The sequence below is a fragment of the Carassius gibelio genome, chromosome B13 (assembly GCF_023724105.1).
Source record: "Carassius gibelio isolate Cgi1373 ecotype wild population from Czech Republic chromosome B13, carGib1.2-hapl.c, whole genome shotgun sequence".
NCBI classification, from domain to species: Eukaryota; Metazoa; Chordata; class Actinopteri; order Cypriniformes; family Cyprinidae; genus Carassius; species Carassius gibelio.
This window is the reverse complement of record NC_068408.1, coordinates 2,890,580-2,916,714: the sequence shown is the minus strand read 5'-3', so window position 1 is coordinate 2,916,714 and position 26,135 is coordinate 2,890,580. Positions and strand designations below refer to the sequence as shown.

Below are 26,135 nucleotides of genomic sequence, written 5' to 3'. Positions count from 1 at the left end.
ACTGATGCTGAAAATTCATTTTCTATTGCGGGAGGGAATTCCATTTCACGATGCATTCACAAAGAAAACACGTTTTAAACTAGAATAATGTTTCACAGTTTTCCCTGTAATTTTGAGCCAGCCTTGTTTAGCAGAAGAGACTTGAAAATCAAATATAGAGACTTTTTTGTTTTTTAATCAAATATGTTTAAATAATTTCGAAACATTGGGCTGGCATTGGGCTGCTTACTTTCAAAAGCAGGGATGAATAACAAAAATAAACAGACCTCTGTCTTTATGCACTGTGTTGATTTCTGACTTGTCAAACATGCATAAAAGTGTTTTCTAATCATTGATCATCCACACATTCAGAACATGTCTTCAAATGATCGCGAGCAGCAGAAACAGCGGCTCACCTTTGCTTTGACGAGTCTCTTGGCGGTCTTGATCTTGGCCTCACAGAAGGCCCCTCTGTATTTGGCGCTCACGTCAGTGCCGACGGTCAGGTAAGGAGGCTCCTCCAGTGTCTGAACAACAACAAACACACAAAACATGCATCAGTTTCACTGGCCGTTTGTTCAAGCATGTAAGATCAGTCGTATGATCTGGAGAAACGAGTGTTCAGGGCACTAAAGCACAGTTCAATCACCCTCGACCCGAGTGAAAGTCTGCTGCAATGACTCCATTCACTTTACATAAAAATACAACTACAACAACGTGTGCTGGAGACCCATCATGAAGATGCATGCATACCGCTGTAAACCTCTTAGCAATCAGAATACTTCTAGGAAACAAAACCATGAGAACTAGGGCAAGAAAAATGAAGCCATAAGAAAACACTGAGGCTGTAATGGTGTAGCAACGTCTGAATCTGGAATATGGAAACCGTTTGACATTAAAATGCATCAGGAGTTATCTGATTATTGCTACAGGAAAAAAGCTAGCGTGAAGAAAATAACAAAGCTGTTTGCCACAATATTAATTTTAAATACAACAGCAAAAGGCTGTTGGCCTACTAAACACACTCCTGAAGTTAAATAGCAGCAGCCACACAATATAATATTAGATATTATAAATACTAAAAAATGGAATGAAAAAATACCTCAAAATTGCAAGCAACATAAAATGTAAACAAACTTGGTTTTCATCTTGTCTTTTCAAGAAAACATTCAGAAAACCCAAGAGACAATAAACACAAAAGTAATCAAATGTGAAATAACAGCCTCCTACTTTAATTAAAAACATTACACCCTTCAATTGTTTAAAGAAATCGTCATTAAAACAAAACGAATAAAGACAAATTACAAGCAATAAAACAAATATAAACAGCAAATTAAAGAAAATAATAATAGCAATGCTTGCTGGTTTTTAAGTATTTCAACTTAATTCTATTAATGCAGGTAATATTTAAGCAAACATTCAGAAAATAAAATAAAACTATGTATATAAAACTAAGTTTTGTATTGTGTTGGAATGTCAGAAATTGGTGAATCAGTTTTATTTTAGTATCACTGATACAGAAGTTTAATTTTAATTTCGGTTAAAGATTTAGCAACTCTGGTGTTTTTGTCATTTTTTTTTTATTTTATCTTATATTGGCTGTTTATTATTACTTAAAGCACATATTAAAAGTCTTATTTGGCAAAACCTTATTCTAAATCTTTAATCAATACTTAAAATGTAACTACTTTACTGAGTATTTTTATGGTTTTTGAAAACAAAAGCAAGTTTTTTTCTTTAAAAAGCTAGACTTGTCTTGAGAACCGAGATTACATTTCTAACCAAAGAGTCAAATTATATGGCTGGGTAAAACAAAAGTAGTATCTTGATTCTCATTTTTACAATTCTATGGAATTGTTTTGATAGAGGCACCCAAGCTACAATTCTAGTTTCAACAGTATTAATTATTCAGACATCGTTCTTTAGATTATATTAAGCATCAGCTGTATACAAAGTGAACAAAATTTGGTTTTCGTCCACTGAAAATGGGTAAAATTCAATAGTCTGAACATGAAGCTGCATTGAGATCCCCATAACACTGGGACTGAATGATACAGGGTCTTGAAAATATATGCCTAAAGAAAGGTTTGGTAAGACACAATATCCTAAATGTATTTCTGATATCTTTAATACTCTCTGAGTTACAGGCATGCAAACTTTGGAGAAAAGTGCTTTTCCCCCATTTTTGAACAATCACCATTGACATGTAATGCTAAAGTCAATAGATTTTACTAATGGACCGACCAATCTCGGTGTAAAAAGAACAATGATGCTGCTATCTTTCTGAAGTCCTTTTGAAGTCCAGTCATCTCCCCTTTAATAAAAACTGCAATAAATATACTGCTTATTGTTCGTTAAAACATTTCTGTCCCTATGCCACTGCTGAAAAACTTGCATGCATGAAGAATTGTTTTGCAGTCGTGTTGTGACTCCCTGAACTGAAACTGAATCGGAAGGTGCTTTAACATAAACACTCAGTCTTTTCATGCAGCTGTTGCATTGAACTGAACAGAAAAAACCCATCATACTAGCTCCAGAGTGTCAGTAAATTAAAGCCAGCTGCTCAGTTTAAACTCCCAGCTTAAACAAACCACCGACTGCCAGATGACAAGAGCCTTACACCACAGAAGAGTTAATGATTCTGATGATCACATGATGAACAGCATGACAGCATGTGTTTTCTGCTCTAACTGCCATCAGACACAAAACACTACATGCACTGGGGTGACCACAGCAGAAAAGACAATAAAACCCAAAAAGAAACCTGCAAAAAGCCATTCGAACACACAGAACTTCCATTGCCTTTAAATATAAATAAATTAAATTTTTAAATTATTAATTTAATTGCCGTAATTGTAATCACAGAAATGAATAGAACGATAGAAGAATAGAACGATATATAGAGTCAGATGACAGAAAGATAGAACGATAGACAGACAGACAGACAGACAGATGGGGTGTGAAGTGAAAGTGACGTGATATTCAGCCAAGTATGGTGACCCATACTCCGAATTCGTTCTCTGCATTTAACCCATTCAAAGTGCACACACACACAGAGCAGTGAACACACACCCAGAGCAGTGGGCATCATTTATGCTGCGGCGCCCAGGGAGCAGTTGGGGTTTCGATGCTTTGCTCAAAGGCACCTAAGTTTTGGTACTGCCGGCCCGAGATTCGAACCCACAACCCTAGGGATAGAAGTCAAACTCTCTAACCACAAGGAATGTGACAGCCGAAACCCATGTCTTACATACGTCTGTGTGTAGTGGTTCTTGAAGCACTGGCTCCAGCTGCAGTCCACTCTTTGTGAAGCTCCCCCACATTTTTGAATGGGTTTTGTTTCACAATCCTCTCCAGGTTATCTCTATTGCTTGAACACTTTTTTCTACCACATATTTTCCTTCCCTTCGCCTCTCTATTAATGTACTTGGACACAGAGCTCTGTGAACAGCCAGCCTCTTTTGCAATGACCTTTTGTGTCTTGTTCTCCTTGTGCAAGGTGTCAATGATCGTCTTTTGGACAACTGTCAAGTCAGCAGTCTTCCCCATGATTGTGTAGCCTACAGAACTAGACTGAGAGAACATTTAAAGGCTTCGCAGGTGTTTTGAGTTCATTAGCTGATTAGAGTGTGGCACCAGGTGTCTTCAATATTGAACCTTTTCAATTCAGATACTGAATTTGGGATTTTCCTTAGTTGTCAGTTATAATCATCAAAATTAAAAGAAATAAACATCTTAAATATATCAGTCTGTGTGTAATGAATGAATATTATATACAAGTTTCACTTTTTGAATGGAATTAGTGAAATAAATCAACTTTTTGATGATATCCTATTTATATGACCAGCACCTGTAAATATATATATACAGGCAATATGTAATAAATATATATATAATATATAATAAAACAATAACAAAACAATACAGACATAATCTGAAAAACCAAGCCTTGTGCATTATGAATAATAATATTCTGAATATATAACAGTTGGTTTTATACCTTTATCTAAAATAGTGTCGGTTTAATTAATTTGTTTACAGTATATAAAACATTTGAAAAATATAGATTCAATAATTTATATAAAAACAATAAAAGCATAATCTGAAAAACTAAGCCTTGTGCATTAAACTGAATAATATTCTGTATATTTTACATTTGGTTTGATACCTTTAGATCAAATGGTGTTGTCGTTTAATGGATTTATATTATTGCATACATTAAAAGTTTTCAAATTATTATAAAACACATAAAATGGTAATTCAAACAAAAACAGAACTTTGTGCAATAACAAGGATGTTTTTCTAAATATTTTAGTATTGGTTTTATATTATAATGTCACATAGCTAAATTGTTTAATTAATTTAAATGGTTAAAATTTAAATGTTTTCAATCAGTCTCACCAAACAAAATATCGCAATACTCACATGCATCGATATTTTCTTCCATCCTTACTCTTCTGGGCTGCATTTCCCAAAAGCATCGTAAGCTTAAGTTGATTTTAGAACCATTGTCACGAATGGAGCTACGCACAGGCATACGATGCTTTGGGGAAACGCAGCCCTGGCTGATTCAAGTGCTTTTGATTCACTAAAAGGAACTTAGTGACTCATAAGAATCATTCTTTTTAGGGTCACTATATCATATGTTCCATGCTATAGATTCAGTAGCAGTCTTGGACTTTACAGTTTTTTAAGTATTTGATATTAAAGGGGGGGGGGGTGAAATGCTATTTCATGCATACTGAGTTTTTTACACTGTTAAAGAGTTGGATTCCCATGCTAAACATGGACAAAGTTTCAAAAATTAAGTTGTACGTTTGAAGGAGTATTTCTGTTCCAAAAATACTCCTTCCGGTTTCTCACAAGTTTCGGAAAGTTTTTTTCAAGTATGGCTCTGTGTGACGTTAGATGGAGCGGAATTTCCTTATATGGGTCCTGAGGCACTTCTGCCGGAAGAGCGCGCTCCTGTATAGCAGAGCACTGAGAGCACAACAGACTTCACTGATCAGAGCGAGAGCGTCGCAAAAAGTCACAAAAGAAGTGTGTTTTTGGTTGCCAGGGCAAGACAACCCTGCACAGATTACCAAAAGAGAAACAGCATTAAGGGACCAGTGGATAGAGTTTATTTTTACAGAGCATCAACGGAGTTGTGCAAGTGTTTGTGTTTGTTCCCTGCATTTCGAAGATGCTTGTTTTACAAACAAGTCCAGTTTGACGACGGATTTGCACATCGTTTATTTCTTAAGGATGATGCAGTCCCAACGAAAAAGGGTCACGATCGTGTGTTGGAACCGCAGGCGGTGAGTAAAACTGCTTCAAATATCTCTGCCTCCTTGTTAGTGCGTACCCTCCCATGCCGGAGACCCGGGTTCGAGCCCCGCTCGGAGCGAGTCGTTGCTGATGCTGCTCTCGTTCAGTTTCAGCCTCTGGATCTGATTCTGGATCATAAATATACGCTGAATCTGACTGTTAGCCATGGTTTGTTTTGGATGATGTTTTTTTCCTCACGGTAATGTCACAGTTTCCACATGCTCTCAACACAAAAGCCTACTGACGCTCGTGATTCTTTAGCTCAGCCCACACGTAACGCCTCCAGCCGGTCGTGTTTTTCCGGGAAAAATCGGTACAGACTTTCTTTCTCTTATGAATATAATAAAAATAAAGACTTTTTGGAGTTATGACGGATGCAGTACTACTCTATAGGTACTCAAGATTAACAGGATATTGAGTGAAAACGAGCATTTCCCCTTTAAAATGTAAAATTGAGAACCAACGAACGGCATGAAAATCATTTAATTCAGGTACTATTAACAACTTCCTTCTAGAACATTTTTAAATTAGTTTTCTGATATTAAGTTGTACATACAATTTCCTTCCAATGCATAACAGATCTCGTTTCCGCAAGGTTTCCCAGCTTCCCACACGGCGAGCCGCTGATCATCACAAACTCTCTCAGTCTCCTGAAGGAACGGTGGCGCTGCCAAAGAGTGAAGTACCCAGCCTGCTCTGCTCCGCTGGCCCATCCTGTGGCTCTCGGCCTGACGGGGCACCAGCAGACACACCACAGATGTTCATTAACATCACACAAACGGCCCTGACAATCTGCTCTTAGATGACTGCCATCAGTCCTCACACGCTCAGAGAAACAACAGTCAGCTCTCCAGTGAATATGGAAACATCATCTCCAGTTGCTTCATAACCATTTTACAGTTTCATTTGACAAAACCTATTGTCATATACACACAGAAACTTAAATGAATTCACAGCCAACTGTCAAAAAAGTCATTTTTTTACCTGAAACTTTGTCATATCACTATTGTACAGTATCATCATTTAAGCTTTAATTTTTAAGGACTAGCTACACAATTATTGTTCCTTGTTGTGCAGCACATTGTTTGTCTAACTTATTTGATTAAAAGATAAAATACATTTGTTTTATGCTTTCATTTAATTACCAGAATATGTAAAATACAACAAAAACAATTCATAGGGCACTATTATTATAAACAAATGAATAAATAAAATTGCTTTTATGAATTGAATTTTGATTAGAATATTAAGATGGAAACCAGAGAATTTGGTGTTTTAAGGAAAACAAATTGTTACATAAATTGTACATGCTTTTTGATTAATAAAATGTAATTTAACCATTACAATGGAGTCCAGAGAAATTGAAACGGGAAAAAAAAATGCAGATTTAATGTGGCCCTACAAAATCTGCAGAGTATACCACCAGGGAAACCCACAATGCTCAACGTGACTTTGCACTTATAAACAACAATGAAGCCACTGTAATGATACTTGTTAAAATATTCATCTTTCCATAATGCAACTTTGCTCATCTGGTGTGTTTAATAAAGGATGTCGAGACTCGAGAGATATTTAGCCTCAAAACCAACAACGGTGTTGTTCCCAGTTCAGTGTTTGCAGCTGAAGTTAGTGCTGTCGGCGGAGTGATATATTTGTTGGTTAATTACAGTACGTTTTATAGCACGCACTAATGATATACAAGATCACATGAAGAGTTGAATTTGTTATCATGCACAAATTTCCGCATACTGTCACATCTCTGTCAAACCCCGGTGAGTTCATTTTCCTCCATAATTTTGCCACATTTTAGATTATATGGACAGTTTGTGTATATCTTATTGTTTTTAACGGCATTATAAGCAAACCAACAAACAGTATTATCGGTCGCGTGTCTAATAACTGCTGTCCAGGGGGATGCATTTTATTTCCAGTCTTAAAGTACTTTTTCGAAGTTAGCTCTGTGGTTAGTAAGTTGTTACGCTGTTCATTTTTGTTTGTAAAATTTTTGTTTAATTTCCATCCCTGACACACACACACACACACACACATACACACACACACCTAGCTGTCAAACACAAATCCTTCAGACAAGGCTACTGCGAAACATAACACTGGAAATGTATCAGCCAGCAGTGATTATTCTTAATGATAGCAAAATGAAGCAACTGGAGAAAACATCGCCTATACATGAGGAGGAAGAACTTCAGTTAAACAATATGTTAGGCGTTTAGTTGTTTACATCTGGCCACGTTAACAGAATTGATGGCGAAGCATTCATCAGCGATTTCAGAACTAATGCTCCAATCAGAATTTCATCTGTTTTCCAATCCAAGCTTTACTTTCACAGATGAGTTCTGTAGCACTGAAGGATTGTCTTCTACAAGTCTCACCTGTGAGTGTCACGGTGCGAGCTCTTTAGGTGAGATATGTGGCTTTATTGATGGCAATAAATCAATAGTGGCAGATCAAGTCAGTGGAAGAGGGACTTCATTCCAACATAAACACCTCATTAGTTTAAAGAGCGGCTCGCCTGGGAACACACGCGGCTGCAGAGTGTTTACATGACCATCCCTTGGCAATTCCAGGCTGTTTCCCAAATCCCCCCCCCTCCCCTTGCATTCTCACACTGCCGAACTGAGGAATGATATTAAGACATGAGGAAAAGTTTGTGTTTGGCAAGATCTTCACGACCACAGCGGTCCCAATGAGTGATGGATCTATTGTGTTCTGCTACAAGAGCTCTGGATTGGTCCGGAGAAACTGTAAGACCTCAAATAACAATTTTTTAATAAAGTCGACTTGTTATTTTCCTCTCAGCCGCAGTGCTCAGTGCCTTAACGTTCTTGAGCGTGTTTTGGTAAGATATGAGTGTAATTTCTTACCATGACCCATCAAAAAATAAACTAAAAAAGAGTTACCGCCTCATTTTTTTCCACTGAATTCTGATGAAACAAAAAACAAAAAAGCAGCTTCTCTGAACCTTAACATAAAAATGACCTTTCAGAATGAAAATACGATTAAGATGTCGGACATGACAAACTGATATATCCAGCGATTCTGGTCTCTAGATATGATTTCACATTGCTTAATTAAATTACAATTGGCTGTTTTTCATCTGTTTGAGCCACTGCTAGACAAAAACTTAAACATAAGCCTCTTTATGTAACATTTATGCTCATTGACATCCACTCAAAAACTGCTAATATATTTCACAATTAATTACAAACAAATGGCAAGTAACACACTGAGTTAATGGAAAGAAAGTTCCTTGTTGTTTTTTTACAGTGTTAGGGTCTAGATTTGTCAACTTAGTGCGAGCAAAAAATGATAATAAAAATAAAAACGAATAATAAAAATGAAAAACAAAAACAAACTAATAATAATAAATTTGATGTTAGAAAGAGACAGTTTAACTAAAAATGAAAATTCATTACTTTTTAATTTACAAGAAATTATCTGAGTTACTTAATCATTTCACTTTCGGTGTGAAAGGGCTTTTACATATGCCAAAATTCAACTTTCTATATTAAAAACAAACATGCATGCCCAGCCCGGATTTAAAAAGTAATGCAAAAGTAACATAACATTACTTTCCATAAAAAGTAACTAAGTAACGTAACTAGTTACTTTTATGGAGTAATGCAATATTGTAACATGACTTTTAAAAGTAGCTTCCCTCACACGGATTAATAACATGCTTCAAAATATCTTCTTTTGTGCTCCGCAGAAGGAGGAAACTAGCACAGGTTTGGAACAACTTAGGCCCCGTCCACACAGAGACGCATTTCTGTGAATACGCACAAATTTTTTATCGGATAAGCATTTCGTCCACACGAATCCAGCGTTTTCGTAAGGTGAAACCGATATTTTTTGAAACCGGGTCCCAGAGTGGATAAATTTGAAAACGTCGTCTTTGCGTTTTCATCTGGACGGCTAATCCGTATATTTTCTGAAACGATGACGTCATCAGCCCACGTCTGCCCACTAGTCAGACACCTCTACGTCACGTAACAGCAACAAAAACATGAACGATTGTCTTTTTATTAACTAACATTAACACCGATTAATAAATGTATTGTTCCATGTTCGTTTGTGTACCACGCGCAAAGTTTATGAGCATAGTCCAAATCTTCTTCTCTGTTTTTAGTGTATCTCTGTGGCAGAATTACAGCACCACATAGTGGTCTGGCATGTATACTACATCAGTTTGCGGTTTCGTGTGGACGCGGATATTTCTTGAGACGAGGAAAAAAAAGATCAGATTGGGGTAAGCTCCATCTCTGTGTGGACGGGGACTTACTGACAGAATGTTCATTTTTGGCTGAACTGTCCCAAACTAATTCGTCTTTCTAATCACTCTGCTGTTAAAGAGTTGACAAATGATCCAAAACAGCAAAGCGGAAGTTCACTTGGCTTTGCTGTAAATGACAGAATCAGTGTTGTTGTACTTTCACGAGTATCATTACTCTAGAAGAGCTCTCAAAGAGCGGCACTCATGTATTTTCTGGACGCTGCAGCCAGCTTCTCCTCAAAGGCAGGGCCGTGCGTGCAGGAGACATTTGCATTGGGCTGCAGGAACTTTGGCCAGCAGTGTAATGACTTCAAAACCCTGCACTGCGCTGCCAACGTTATTACAAAAGTCCACTCAAGTGAAGGTTATATAACCTGAAACACCAGAAAAGCTGTTGCAATATTGGCGACTTTCTGCGAGGGGAAAACGGTTCCTTGTGTTGGCTATTTTACAGCTTTTCCATTCACCTTTCTCTGCTGGGGTGGAAAATTCTCCCCTGCCGTCCGGCGCCTGATTACACATGTGTTCGGGACACTGAGCAGGTCAACAACAGAAGAGACAAGAGATGCTACTCAAATAAAAGACACCGCACAAACAACATAATATAAATGTCCAAGTCCAAAATCACCATCATAATTTGGTAAATATATGAGTGAATACAACTGGATGGCACTGGATGGTGATTGTTTTTTTAAGGAGTTACAATAGATTTTAAAATGACATTAAATCATGAAACTGATTATTCAGACTTTGAAATCTGATTAGATGAGACATGATTGTATAAAGCTTTTAACAAACAAGGGGGATCTGAATTTGAAGTAAAAAACAACCTGGTTATAATATTAATAATATTGTGGAAAATGGCACAATAAGTAAAAAGCACTGAATGAATGAATGAATAAATAAAGCAAACATAAAATAATTTTATTAGTTTTAACTTATTTTTAAGATTATTAGTTAACAATTTATTAACAATAAAAGTACCGTATTTTCCGGACTATAAGTCGCACTTTTTTTCATAGTTTGGCTAGTCCTGCGACCTATAGTCAGGTGCGACTTATCAAAATTAATTTGACATGAACCAAGAGAAATGAACCAAGAGAAAACATTACCGTCTCCAGCCGCCAGAGGGCGCTCTAATGCTGCTCACTGCTCCCGTAGTCTACCACTGAAGACATAGAGCGCCCTCTCGCGGCTGGAGACGGTAATGTTTTCTATTGGTTCTAAATAAATGCGACTTATAGTGCAGTGCGACTTATATATGTTTTTTTCCTCATGACGTATTTTTGGACTGATGCGACTTAGATGGATTCTGGAGAGATGGATTTTCATGCTAAACATGGCCAAAGTTTTGAAAAATAATTTAGAAGAATGACTGAGAATTTCTGAACTGAAAATCTGCAGTTTTTTTTCGATCGTGGATCTAATGACATAGACGGGAACGGAAGTCCTTATAAGAGCATTTCTCTCGGCACTAGCGCACACACATCTACCAGAGGAGAACGAGACCGCGCACATCAACGCGCTTCAAAATTCAAAATCATCCACAGCGCTGCATAAGATCTGTTCGAGATCGCCTCCAAATAAGTGCATTTTGGGATCTGAGGGAGAGTTTACTGAATTCAGCTTCCCCAAGAACCCAGCGTTACATGAACAGTGGATGCAGTTTGTTTTTCTGGGGCAGCAACGGAGTGTAGCAAGTGCGTTCTGGTCATTTGAGTGATGAATGTTTTAGAAACAAGGCCCAAGTCGACGCTGGATTTGCACATAAGTGAAGATATGTTCATGGAAACAACACGAAACATCAGTATCATAGCTCCGCCCACCGCACGCTTCCAGGAGCTCGGCTTTTTCCGTAAAGAATCGGAAAGCTGTATTTTTCTTTTACAAACATGATCAAACGAAAGACTTTTTGGAGATATGAAGGATGCAGTACTACTCTATAGGTACTCAAGATTAACATGAGATTAGGTGAAACTGTGTATGTTATGTACCCTTTAAATGATGATAATAATAATAAAATTCATTTATAATGTGCCTTTCTTATACTCAAACTACTAAAAAAAATTATATCTAAACATAAAACTTTTAATGGTTAAGAATTAATATTATAATCTATTAATATTATTTATTAACATTCATGTTTATTTAGAATTTAAATATTTTTAACATTTAAAGTCTAATTGTAGGTTGTCAACTTGAAAAAAAAACAAATCTAAGTAAATAACAGTATACGGCTAGAGAATAATCTTTATCTTCATTTTGCAAAGACATACCGGTAGTTAAGACTATGAATGAACCAAAAAGTTCAGTCACAAAATTCTGGATCCTGATTGGCCTTTTCTAAAGTCAGAAATTCATCTGTCTGTTCTTGAAGAGAATAAAAGCAGACTGCTGTGTTGGGCTTCTTCATTAATACAGTTTAGTTCAGTTAAGTCTGCCTCTGGCTTCAACATCAAACATGGTTCTTCAAGCCAGACAGCTTCCTTTGAACCACAAAATCTGTCAAATATGCCTTGTACAATCACAACCAAACATATCAAAATCTGTTCAGTGTCTATGAATCACAACCTCATCTCCCGGAGGATGACATTACCATCAGACGCTCTGTAGCTCCACGACGACTCATATTCATTCATCAGAGTTAGATAAACACGGCCAAGGGCAGGATTAGAAATTAACCAGCGCTGGGGGCAAAAACACCAGCGGATTGACAAATATACACCAGATATTCAAAACATGAGGACAAAAAACTCCTCCAGATGTGAACTGATGGACTGGAGTGCTGTGGATTATTGTGATGTTTTTATCAGACTCTCATTCTGACGGCACCCATTCACTGCAGAGCATCCATTGATGAGACACTGATGCAATGCTTCATTTCTCCAAACCTGCTGAAGAAACAAACTCATCCTGATCTTGAATGGTTAATGAATGTGTAAGGAAGCTCCTAATGTAAAGATGCTTTTCCAAGAAGGTTTTATTATACAAACAATCTCAAATACACAAGAAAACCTACTTCTCTAAACAGCATACGGTTGAAACAAAATATATCCTTTAGTTACTGAAAACCAGTTTTGATGGTGTTGCTTGAAAGACTGACATGAGCACTTCAGCAACTTGATTTGAGACGGATGTCAGACGTGAAAGCACACAAGGGTCAGGAACAGGTCACTGTGGTGGGCAACGCTGGCAGTCTTCTGTGTCCCGCTTTATAAATAGAAACAGCCGAGAGATGTCCATCTCTCCACTTCCCCTTAATCACCTCCTCCAAATGGGTGATTCTAGACAGAGCAGCACGTCAGAGACACAGCAACACACAACACAAAGACAAACTCTGCTGCTGCTGCAGTTTTAGGATTCACAACGTGCATTTCAGGACAATAATTCAAAGCAAGAACCAAACAATTCAAAGAGTAGAAAATAGCCCTGCTTTGAAACCTCTCTTTGTTGTGCTGTTCAATACTTTAAACTGGAGAAGTAGTCTGTGCTATTGCGGAACTGTCTGAGCATGCAAAAAAAAAGAGGTTTGGGAGTTCATCTGGAGGCGAATTACTATTAAATAGAACACAAGGGTATTTATTCATTTAGAAGGTTTTCAGGAACATCTTTGATTGTACATATGCAGTAAAAAAAAAAATGTTTTATTATAAATCATAATAATAGTACTAATAATAATTCATAAATCTGGTTTTGTTATTGTAACTAAAACTAGTCTAATTTTACATAACTAAAACTGAAAGTAAAATTAAAAGCATCTAAAAAAAAATAATTACTTGGAATAAAATAAAAATTAACTGAAATAAAATTAAGTTCATCTAGTTGCCAAGACAGCAATTCTCATTGTAGTTTGGTTTAACCTGATGTACAAAAACGACTAAAACTGAAATAAAAATGAATCAAACTATAAAGGAATTGAACACTCAAAATACTAAACATGACAAAACAAAAACGAAAAATCACTAAAAGTTTCAAATTAAAATGGATTTTTTTTAAATATAAAAACGGATTCAAAATACTAATAAAAAGTATTACAGTATCTTAATGATATATCACAACAGCACTGCCTCAAATTGAAAATAAAACGACTAAAATATTTGTATTAACACTTAATATTTTGTCAATTGAAATAAAGCTTAAATAAAATTAAACTTAAAATATTTAAAACTTAAAAACTCACTGAAAATTCTGCCTTAATGGCAAGAAAAATAAGTACTACTGTTCATAAACTGAAATAAATATAAATGAATGCTAAATCTAAATAATTTTTTTTTTACAAAAAAAAAACCCTGATAAAAATAAGGAAAGCACACAACAAAATAAAAAAAACGTTAACTAATATTAAAATTGTAAATATCAAACAAAAGCGAATTTAAACTTGATTAAAAACTACAACAGTAAATAATACTAAATTACAGCAAGTGGCATTTTTGTGACTAATAAAGAGGACACTAAACAAGCAACCAAACAAAAACACCCAAGCAACTCCATAGCAACGTCCAAACAACACCTTAGCAATGCCCTAGCAACCACCCAGAACATCCTGGCTTCAAAATAACGATTTCTGCAAAGACAAACACCTGCATTCACTTTAAAACACATTTGTTTTGCTGAATGCAGTCCAGCGTAACCTCTTCTCACAATTCTCCTTAACACATGCACACAAAGAGCTGGTCATTTCCATTCCAGCAGCAGATGAATACCCAGCTCCATCTCCATTCGTCCACGCCGCTGCACAGTCGCAGGAACTTCAATGTCAGCGTTTCTCGCCGCAAGGTGAAAAGAAAGGCTTCTCAGAATGGGGACGTCAACACATCCAGAGGGATGTTAACACGTTCTGCGGAGCAGGCGCCTTGTAAGCACACTGTAAAGTCAGATAAACATCAGTCTTGTTGGCCATTTCTCTATTATCGAAGGGTCTCTTATGAACATCTTAAATTAGCACACACACCCGGACACCGCTCAAATGACTGAAGATGTGATGTAATGTCATATAATTACATGCCAAGACAGCTACGAGAACCTGTCGTGCTCACTCAGCTGGCTAGAGATCTCACCGAGCTCTGGACAGTCTGTTATCTGTTGCATACTGGAAGAAAAAAAAGAGCAAGTGCTGACAGAAATGGCCAGCTATGCAACCTGCAAGAGTCCAGGGTCTGAAAACGACAAGTTACGAAGCTATTCCAACGACTGAGGAAACACAAATCAAGTTTTGTCAGGTTAGTGGCTTCAAATCTTTAAAAGATACTCATGAGGTGTTTGACATGCTTAGTAGAACGGCACAATTAATGGCATTTTCATCAAGAATGCAATTTCTGCTTCTCTCAGACATCAGCAATATTTGACCGCTGGAAATGTATCCATCCTGAAAACATTGTTTATAACTGGCTTTTGCATTATATTGCATTGCTAACAAGCCTACACAAGCTAGTGTATTTCTGGCATAACTGTTGTGGCTAAATCTGTGGGCAAGCCTTCTCTGGCAAGCTTCTGTATCTCATTTAAACCAAAGATGACATGCATAGACACAACATTGAATAACTGTTCACTTTCAGTGTCAATCAGAAAGACCTTTACCATAAAAGCGAATGATTTAAGGTCAGAGTTAGGGATGGGCGAAATGGCAAAAATATCATCTCACAATAATTTACCAGTTTATATATTTTTTTTAAGAAATATCACGGTCGATGTTGATTTTTACTATTTTGAAAGTTGTCTGAGCATTACAGCTAATTTCCATATTATAAAGATATATAAATATATACATATATTTATAACAAAAGAATGGTAGATATTTAGGCCAAAGTCGGCAAAGATAAAAATCTTTGTTATTATTTTATTTTTGTTATTAAGAAAGAAGAACAAAAGACACACATAATAAATACACTAGTGCTGTCAAAATTAGCGCGTTAACGCATTCGATTAATTTGAAATATTTAACGCGTTAAAATAAAATAACGCAATTAACGCGGTTGCAGTTTTTTTTATTTCCAGTTGTGGCCTTTGTATGTTCATCGTGCAAAGAAATATGGATAAGACCAAGGAAGGACTTTTAGACGGAAAGTTTCAGTATAAAACTCTGCCGGATTACTCTTCAGTCTGCCACAAGAAACATTATGACTGTATGACTGTAACAGTGCGTAAATCAGACCTTTCTGTAACGCTAACGTTAATAAGCTTAAACGAAAATAACGAAATAATTGTGTATCGGAGTATTTTTGTACACAGTGCCGCGAACTGTCAATCACTCCTGTGCGCGTGCATCACTGTCCTCCTCAGCTGCAGCAACTTGCGCTCTCTCTCTACATCAAGCTTTAAAACAAAAAGGGGACAAAACGATCATATTGTCTTTGTGCATAGGCTATAGATTAATTCGATAAATGAATATCTAAATTTGTGCCTTGCCGTCTACGGTATTTTTTTAGAACTTAGAAAAAAGATGCTGCAGCCAATGAGCAGCCAGCGGGGGCTGCAGGACGACTCAACCTCCGCAGACAGTTTTTAATGTTTATCAGACAATAAATACTCAAGATTTTGCTTTAGTATAACTCACAACGAGTTTCACACACCTTCTCCGGCCACGTTGAGTTGTTGACACTTAACAGTGGGAAAAGCGACACATGCGCTATTCACTTGTATAACTTAAGGGTGAACGGGTAATGTAGTTTCTGCTCTGGGTGGGATGAATTAGGAAGCTTGCATTGTGAAGGGCGCTCTGAAAATCGGCAGTGCAGGTAAAAGATTAAAACCTCTATTAAAACAGATGTCCAAATGAGCGTACCGGTACGCTACAAGCACGTTCTGGGCGCACGGAGAGGTGGCGGTACGCTCAAGAGCTATATTTGGAAGTGGCGGTACTGAGTACGGGTGCATACTGGCCCACTTAAAGCACTGGCAATGACTATACTTTGGAATTTTTTTGCAGTCCACTTAGAATTCAACATGGAAATCATTTTTGTTTTTTATTGGCATTGATTGTTTTGAAATTCAAATGGTACTTACATGCCTGTGTTTTTATTTCTGTAATAAATATGGCTTTCAAGCCAACAGTTAATTTGGAGAATATTGATGGTTTATTGCAGGTATGTTGTTTACATGAGAAAATCTGTGTTACAAGTTAAACAAAAATTCCAATAAACAATCATATTTTGAATTTAAATAGTTTCTTTGTCTTGAGTTTACATTAATTATTTACATTTTACATTTACATATCCAAAAAGTTTCAGTCTTTTAATTGCGATTAATCGCGATTAATCGCGATTAATTTTAAAAAATTGTGCGATTAATTAGTTAATTTTTTTTAATCGATTGACAGCACTAAAATACACATATTATACAAATAAAACAACAGTACTTTATTTTCAGTGTATTTAACCGGAGCATTCAAGAAGTTGAATGAACAAATATAAAAATAAAATACTATATAAAAATTTCTATATTATTTATTTCCTACTATCAAGGTCAATGTTGACCAGAACCTTGCAGGTTTGGTTACCCACATCCTTCAAAATATCTTTTTTGGGATCAGCACAAGAAATTCAATGTTTGTGTGAACTATCCCTTTAATGACAGTCGGCAGCATGTTTAGCGCTGTCCCTTTAAGAGCTGCACGCATCTAACATACAGGCTACTGCTGTCACCTTACCAAAATTTCAGTATTCGGTGCCGATACCAGTGAAAACCCACGGTTCTCGGTACCAAAGCAAGACACAAAAATATGCTAATAATTTTTTTTTTTTAAACTTATTAATCACTAAGAATAAAACCTATGGCATTTTTTATACTTATTTACGATTGTGTTTAAAGTTTTTCTACAAGTAATATAATTATGAAAAACTGTAAACAAGTTTCACCCACATTTAATTTGTCTTTTAATTAATGAAATTTAAACATTTTATTTTTTGGTAAATAAAGGGAAATTGCTATTTAAAATTAAAACATGGAAGAAATATTGTGTGATTTATTTCTTTAAAAAAAATAAGTTTTACAAATTTTTTCACATCACATACATTCTACTAAATGATAGTAATATTTATAGCACAATGCCGTGAATACCTTTAAACTGACACTGGTTTTACTAAAATGAAACAGTAAAATGCTTGTGAAGTGACAGTTCTGGTGATGTTGTTGATGTATTTATGTCCTTATTGAGACGGCAGATGCGTCGCGTGCTTCAGTCTATAGTATGTAGTAAACAAACCATTCATTCATTCACACAGAGATTCAGATTTCAACCAACTTTTACAGATACTGGTCCATATGGAGATTTGATTAATTTATGCTACCTTCGACAAATTCGGTGACCGTGATATTAAAATGTAAGTTTCATTTTCATGACTGGATTTTGAGATGCTGTCCGCATCTTCTGCTTCGCGGTAATCATATCGCTGTATGCGTCTAGAACCGGGTTGACCGGGTACTCGGTACCACCGATACTTAAAGAAACCTGCTACCCTCACATTTTCATTTTTGTAGTACCGACTTGGTACCGAAGTACCAGGTCTTTTGACAACACCAATACAGTTTCTCTCTCCACTGTTTACTTTCAGACAGAGCTGAAAGAGGTTTCCACTGAATCGATCTGAACTTTTGCTGCAGTGTACTGAGACACATGCATCAGTCTCTGCTGTGAATGAATCTATACAATCAGACGGCCTTCTCTTCCAAAATGTAAGTAAATACCCAACACTCTCTCTAGAAGAGCAATACAACCTCACAGTCAGTTGAGCAGCTTAATGAAACGCATCAACAAAAGCCTCTGATTTTTCCCTCTATCTCTACAAAGACAGACATCAGTCAATGGAGCAGATGGGTGAATCACATTGTGATTATTCAAACAACAGATAACAACCACAGCCAAGAGAGAATCGGAGCGCCGCCACCGACCAGAGCACTAGTGTGTGACAGATCTCTGCCATGATCTTCAGGATGTCCACCTTGCTGTTGGGCATGAGCATATGTTACAGAGGTGGATGCAAGAAGAGCTGGAGTTTACTGATGGAGCATGAGTTAGTGCACACTGCGCCTCCGTGAATTTTGATCACATTCCCTTTTACAGACTGAACCCAGTATCTTGTATAAGCAGACCTGGTTTACACTTGTTATTACCATGCTGAAGGATGCACTTTCTATTTCAAATACATGCAATGACGTTCTATTGTAATCAGAGATGCTTTGCTTAATCTGATTCTGTGTGACAAAGCATGCTTTAGTTTCAATATTAGTTTCACTGTCCTGGATAACTCTATTTTCACTGAACAGACGTTTTTTATTTAACTTAGTTTAGTCATTAAGTGTATGTCCAGGACCAGAATTTATCTCTACAGGTAACGATCTGGTCACTGGTCACCTGGGAATCAAAAGGAAAGCATAAACGCTTTACATTAAAAACCACTGCACAGCTGACTGGTATTACATTTCCTACAACGATGAATTTATAGATAGAAACCAAACTAATTAAAAAGAAAACCAGAAAGAAGAGCAATGTGTTCATGTTGTCTGTACGGAGCACACATCTAGAGTTAAGTACCATCACCAAAACAACTTTAATACGAAAGCTAAAACTTTAAAAACAGCTAAAAAGCATCTTATGAATGCCATGAATTCAAACTTGAAGGTTGCTACATTTATTTAAAATCAACGTAGAATAAATGTATGCATTTGTCTTCTAACCTCCAGGAAGACTAAGAACACTAATGCACTTAGAAATACAAAAATGTCCAGTTAAATTAGAATGTCTTTTCCACATTATGAACCGCAAATAAATGGCAATAGCACGTCGCACACCATTGATTTGTCTTGCTGTGACAGAAACCAACGTCTAGAGACATTTCAAGTATTTAATCATCTGCCATGCTTCATATCATCGCTATAAAGTGCCTCTAAAGTTCAAGACCATTACCTTCATCTCCGTCCACGGTGACGGTGATCCTCTTGAGTGAACTCACTTACAGATCTTCAGCTGAAAGACATGAAAACACATTTATAATGAGAACAAGACGCTGAACGGCTGAGTGAAAAGACTGCTTTGCTGAGATGTTTGATCTGACATTAACTAGGACAGTCATAGAAATCTAATATGTAACCAGTTGAGTTGTTAGAAAGTAGACAGAAAAAAGCTAGAGATGCACCGATTGACCGGCCAGGAACACGTCACGCTTACAGCGACTGATCATGTATTGATGTCGTGCTTGATGATGAGGCTTGCACAGCCCGAGTGTGTGAGAGGAACAAATGAGCACAACAGCGCTCACGAAAAAAATTTGTGACGCATATTTCAGTAAGGGAAAAAAAAAGTATAATATATGATTTAGGGAAAGCAACATTGCACGAACAGAATATTTCAACACAAACTGCAATGTGGTTTTATACAATTGCAGTTCAATAAGTAAGAAGTTAAAATTAAGTGACTTACATTTTAAAGCTCAATACTGACTCTTTTTGCACAAGTTAGTTGATGAAAATAGCTCCAGTTAAAGTCACAGCTGAACTGTTTTGTGTCCAAACCACACCGTGGTGTTTCGTTACTGAATGAATCAAAACGAATCAAGCGAGCACATGGTTCAGGAACCCATTCATAAAAGACACTCGCATTGTTTTTTAATGATTATTTTTATTCAAATAAATTATTAGTGTTCTTTTTTTGATTAGCTAATGAATCCTTTGGGTAACTTTATATAAAATATAAGCACAACTTCTAATATAATATTTCAACCTTTTTTCATTTTTTTCCAAAAAATACTTTACAGTATACAAAAATAAAGAAGCAAAGAAAATTATTTTATTATGGTAAATATGAGTTAACGATAGCGTTTAGAATTAAACCACAGTAGTCACAAATGTACAGTTGTCTGAGATCACAAACCATAAAATGTAGTCAGGGTTCTGCTATGGTTTATTTTCATAATGGGTAAACACAGGTCATAAGTTAACACGATCACATTTCCTTGATTCAGAGGCTGCACGATGTGTCCCGAGAGTCCCGTGTTGAATCCAGAGATCTGGAGCTTATTCGGTGTAGATTGATAGCTCGGTGGTTTTTAACGCTTGTTCGAAACCCGCGCCATCAAAGACTTACTTTATTTTTTAGTTTATCTTACTTCAGCCGCTACGGGTGATCATACAAATAACTTGTAATCTTTACAAGAATATCAGAATCATGCAACGAGCAAGTCTGCGTTTATTAGACACTTAATAATATCACATCAGTTTGTACTTTTAGAATCGCCGAATCTGCTGGTCGTTCAATCACATCTGCAGCGGAGACCTGAACCAGGAAATTGGTCGCCAGATCACACGGTAAGCAGTTAAACCGTAAGACCGGAGAGCGCCAGTATGTTTTCCTATTGTTTTTGTGATAGAATGCAACTTTCTCCATTCCCAGGAGCAGAAGCCGCCATTACGCGAGATGTAAACATAAAAATATGTAAAACATTAATCTTATCAAATTCTTTATGTATTCTGAATTTAGCAGTGTAAATGCATTTATGACACCTCCGCTTCATCAAAGAGTCTGTGTAAATACATCTAAAGCCACTTCAGATGCAGCTTCTGTGTTTCCTGCAGTGGAAAGATTGAGCTTGCTGATACTGATTTCATTTGAATGGTAACCGTGCAACAGTTTCTTTTTATTCAAACTGAATTAATTGAAACGATGTAAGAATTTGATGTGAAAGATGACACATTTAATAAGGATTTAAGAAACAGTGGGAAGGGACAGATCTGTTTTGTTAAATACAGCAACTCCTTATCAGTTAATAGTGATTTCTACCTCTTTTCTAGTGACAGAGGACTTTATTTTGAGATTTGTTTGAGGGGGAGAACATCTGTAACTTTGTCCAGATTGGGGGAATTGCAATGTTTAATATATTTTATGTTAAAAATATATTTTTTTGGCAATGTATAAAAAGTATACATTTTTGTTTGTGTATGTTGTCAATTATAGTTTTTAGAAAGAAAATTTGTATCGGCAGGTCAAGCTTAAAAAAAAAAAAAAAGAAAAGAAAAGAAATCTGAATAAGCCAATAAAAATGCATTGGGTTCTCTAAAAAAAGCTATTATATTTACCCATCATGCTGGGCTTTTTGAAATTAGGAAATGTGAATTACTTGAGATCTACACAGAAACACATGTGCCCAACAATGTTCCCCAAAACTGTGCCCTAAATAGAAATACTTCAGATTTGTTACTCAAACTATTTGAAATTAAAAGCATATTGGTAGAAGAACTTGGCTGGTAATCAGCTGGTTGAAATGGTTCATTAACTAACACAATTGTCCTCTTGATCTATGTTATTTGAGTCTCAAATAAATGACTAATAAGTAATGCAACTGGTTGATTGCAGCTAGATGTTTGTATTTTTTTATGAAAGCCAACAGTGCTTGAGTGTGTGCTGTGAACCAGGAGGAAAACATCTGCGGCTCTAGATATTTATATTTTAATTTTAGATGTACTTGATGGTGCTGATCGAGACCATTAAATCTGTATTTGAACCGTTTAGAATACACTTTTATTCAGCCTTGAAATCTAATACATCTGTGATTAACATTTTCAGACAATAAAGACCAACTTAAAACTTACATCATTTTCAAATTAATTACAAAATTTGATAAATCATAATACTATAGCAATCACGGTGATCCTAGTAATACATTTATAATTTATACAATTCATATTTAAGTTGTTCAACATCAAATCAACCAATTTTCAGAAACTTCCCTGGCTCAATTTTTTGATTGGCCTTTTTTTTTTCTGAAAAAAGAAAAGCATAAATCGGGATGACAGCCAAAACATTAAAAGTCACGGATGTATATTTATGGAGTAATACACTATTCTGTAAAGGGGGGTGGAGGGGTCAACATGACTTTGTTGCTATGCCAATAGTGAAAGTTCTAAAATGGGAAAAAATGTATTTATGTGCTTTTTCCACATAGTATGCATGTAATTTAAAAAGTATTAAAGATATCTTAACATCCTTTCAGATTTTAGTTCTTAGCACTTTTTCTTTTATTTTCCTATACAGAGAGTTAAATGTGGCTCCATGAGTTAATTGTTCAATTGTACACATTTTCAGTGGTTAAAAACCAAACCAAATTATGAAAATATATACTTTTTTTTTTTTTTGCTATGGACCTCTGGTTGAGTTGACATGGAGTGACCATTTATATTTAACAGAATATTTTATCCAAAGTGACATATAATGAGGAGCATCACAAGCTAATATGAAAACAATTATTGTAATAATCTATGGAAACGTAAGGTAGTTGCCTCTAGATGTTAGAAAGTAGCTTTATGATTGTATGTTAGCAAAAAGGAGGAAATATATCTTGTTTGTTAACTCTTGTCTAGTTACAAAAAGGTTGTAGGTTCACATCCTGCAAGGGTTGATCACCATCAGTCACCATTGTTGTGTTCTTGATCAAGTAACAGAAAAACAGCAATACTTATGAAATACAAATATAGCCCGCTACATCTAATTTGAACAGCATTTCCATTGCTCATTTTTTTTTTACATTTCATATTCATAAGTTGATTTCAATGATAAAAGTAAACAGTGTGAACCAAATGCAGTGTTATTAACTCAACAAATTGTGGCCAGGACTTGTCAACCAATGGCAGCCATTGAATTTGGACGTGGAAACCTGTTTGATAACAGTCTTTGCATTTACATTTCCTACAGACTAAAAACTAAATCAAACTGGTCAATAAAAGCCACTGTTTGCTAACTTCTATCAGAATTTTCGACGAATTAAACAAACCCCCATCCCTTCAACGACACGCCCTCTTTCCGAAACCCCGCCCTCCTCAGGCATGTCAGCAATGTCAGCACAAAATGATTGATGGACAAAGCGTTTCTCTGATTGGCTAAAACGAGGACGGGCCGCTCCCCTGACTCCGTGCAGTTTACACAGAGCCTGTGGCTGTCACAGAGACTGTTGTGATTTGACCAGACATCCATTCAGTGATAACAGACGGGTAATGGGGGCATTTTATTTGTGGTATTTGGAGAAAAAAACAGCTTACAGCACCTAAAAGCCATAAGTGCTGAGCTCTTCGCTTGCACAACTCTTTGGTCCGACTTGAGGAGTCAGCATTACAATCGAATAAAACAACTAGTGTTAAAGTATAGAGAAAGTTAAGCTTCAGTCGAGTTAGACTACAGTAGTCTAGCGTGCGCGTGTTCGCGTAACATCGACTGCGCTACAGCATTATGACGCCATTTCTGTGCCACACAACTGCAGTCGATTGACATCGACATTCTTAACATTGCGACGTTCAGTGCTGCTTTGAACGTACAAAGGAACGAAATCTCTCTATGTCTGCTCTCCATTATGTGTTGACGAAGTGGGACGATAGCGACAAGGCGATTTCGAATAAAGCCAAATGTCGCGATGGGGGAAAAAGGCACGCGAACTAGACGGTTAAATAAATCACAAAGAGCTTTCGGTGTTTAAATGGAGGCATGCAACACGATCAACACAATGAACGATCCGAACAAGGTCAAGCTAAACGGGGTCTGTACAACTTGCTCCGATCGGGGAAATCAGACTTGACAGTTATTTGCTTTCGACATCAGAGAATGGAAAACAAATGCGTCGCTGTGAGACGTAACGACACTAATGTCGCCTCAAACAATAACTGTCGCGTCCATGCGTTCTTCTCTAACATCCGTTTCGTCGAAACAGAACCATTTATCTGCGCAAATGTAACTGTCTTCTGGGGAAGAAAACTGTAGCCTGTCTCGCCAGCCATTTCTGATCACGCTCAGAGATCGACGTCGAGGTTAAAACATCATTAACATCATAAACACGGCGATAATGGAACGCGTTGGAATCGCAAACTGCGACGACGTGGATTTATTCTAAGAGGAGACGATCGTTGCGGGAGAGTTCGCGGAACACTCCAGATTCATAACATTGTGCCCTGTCAGGTTCCAACGCTTTTAGTCGAAACGACTCTGTTCGATCGCACAAAGCCTTACGTAAGGCAGTGTTTTTCCCCATCAGCTATTTGATGCCAAGCAGCGAGAAGAAAGTGGTCGGGTCTTTTCGCGAATTCCAACACAACATCTGATCTGCTGTTACGAATGGAGACCAAAGTTGGCCAATCTGCAGCATCAAGTAATAACAAACTAATAAAGGCGAACAAAAAGTCTCCCGCTGTTTGAATGAACACTATTTTACGTTGTAAACCGTTTGGCCCGCGAGAAAACCAGGTTTAAAAAAAAAACGTTGGTCCGCAGAGCTACGCCTAACCGTCAAAATAACGAATAAATGACATTCGCGTAAATAATGCTAATTGAGAAGCTCGAAATGGTGTAGTTTTCGTTCGATCTCCGTCTCCATTAAGACTTTATCTGGTCAACACAACGTCCTACCTGATATATCCGACAGATCGAGATGGTAAATTAGTAATCCATTGAAGAATCGTGGAAAATCATCGACGATCAGCGCTGGAAACGTCGTCCGAAAATATAGGGAAGGTGTCGGGATGCGAATCCGACAGAATCGCTCCGCAATCGCACTCGTTTTCGGTGGTAATCCTCTCCGCTTCTCAAACGGACTGAAGGATACACAAACCTCCCACTGTGGAACCACCCCGTCCGCTTTCTATTGGAAAGTAAACTCGGCGTTCCTTTAATCGCAAAGATACATGGGACTTGTATGTTTTGAATGGAACATTCACGTTGGGACTACAGAACACACAATGATAACGTAAACTACATTTCCCATAATTCAATAGCGAGTGGGAAATATCGCCAGGCTCCGCCCACTTTCAAGCGCCTGTTCTTTGCATACAATTACATTTGATGATGAAAAGTCTAAACGTTTTTTTTTTTAATAAAAGAAATAAACAATCACCCGGTTCTCATTCGTTATATGTTTTAATTTAATGTCATTTACCGAGGCACATCAACGCAGAAGCATTTGCTGGCATGTTTTAAAATTAAATTCATGAAAATGTAGTAATAATAACAACATTCAGTGTCATTGTCATCTTACAAAATCTAGCACTACATCTGCACAAAATACAAAGTCGTATTCTTAAATTGGTACTGATGTTTTACAACTAGTCAAGGCACCTTTAATTATATAGAGCTTTAAACAAAACAGATTGTGTCAAAGCAACTGAACAACATTAATGAGGAAAACAGTGTGTCAATAATGCAAAATAATTACAGATGAACGCAGTCCATCATTGAAGTCAGTGATGTCATCATTAATCTCAGTTTATTTTAAATAGTCTGCTGAAAATTTATGTGTTTAATGTATGTACCCTATCATTCTACTAAATTAGACTTTAACTTGAGTAATATATACTTTTATTTTTCATTTAAACTTAATAAATATTAATATAAAATATAAATATTTCATATTATATATATATATATATATATATATATATATATATATATATATATATATATATATATATATATATATTAAAACATTTGTAGTTGCATATATATTTTGATAAATATTACTAAAGTATATTATTAAAATACATTACTATAAAAACATAAAACGTTTAATTGAAACTACATCTCCCATGGTTC

At 36.5% G+C, this 26,135-nt stretch overlaps 1 protein-coding gene across 3 annotated transcripts in view; it reads right to left on the bottom strand.

Moving 5' to 3' along the window:
* LOC127970035 (AT-rich interactive domain-containing protein 4B) overlaps positions 1–25,185 on the bottom strand; it is a 62,354-nt gene extending 37,169 nt beyond the window's left edge. For all 3 annotated transcript variants that reach the window (XM_052572237.1, XM_052572238.1, XM_052572239.1), the window contains exons 1-3: positions 24,957–25,185; positions 19,482–19,541; positions 396–506 (exon numbers count right to left, since the gene is read on the bottom strand). In XM_052572237.1, coding sequence (XP_052428197.1) covers positions 396–506; positions 19,482–19,487 — 117 coding nt within the window. In that variant the 5' untranslated portion in view covers positions 19,488–19,541; positions 24,957–25,185. The remainder of the gene's footprint in view (positions 1–395; positions 507–19,481; positions 19,542–24,956) is intronic.
* Between the last annotated feature and the right edge of the window lie 950 nt (positions 25,186–26,135).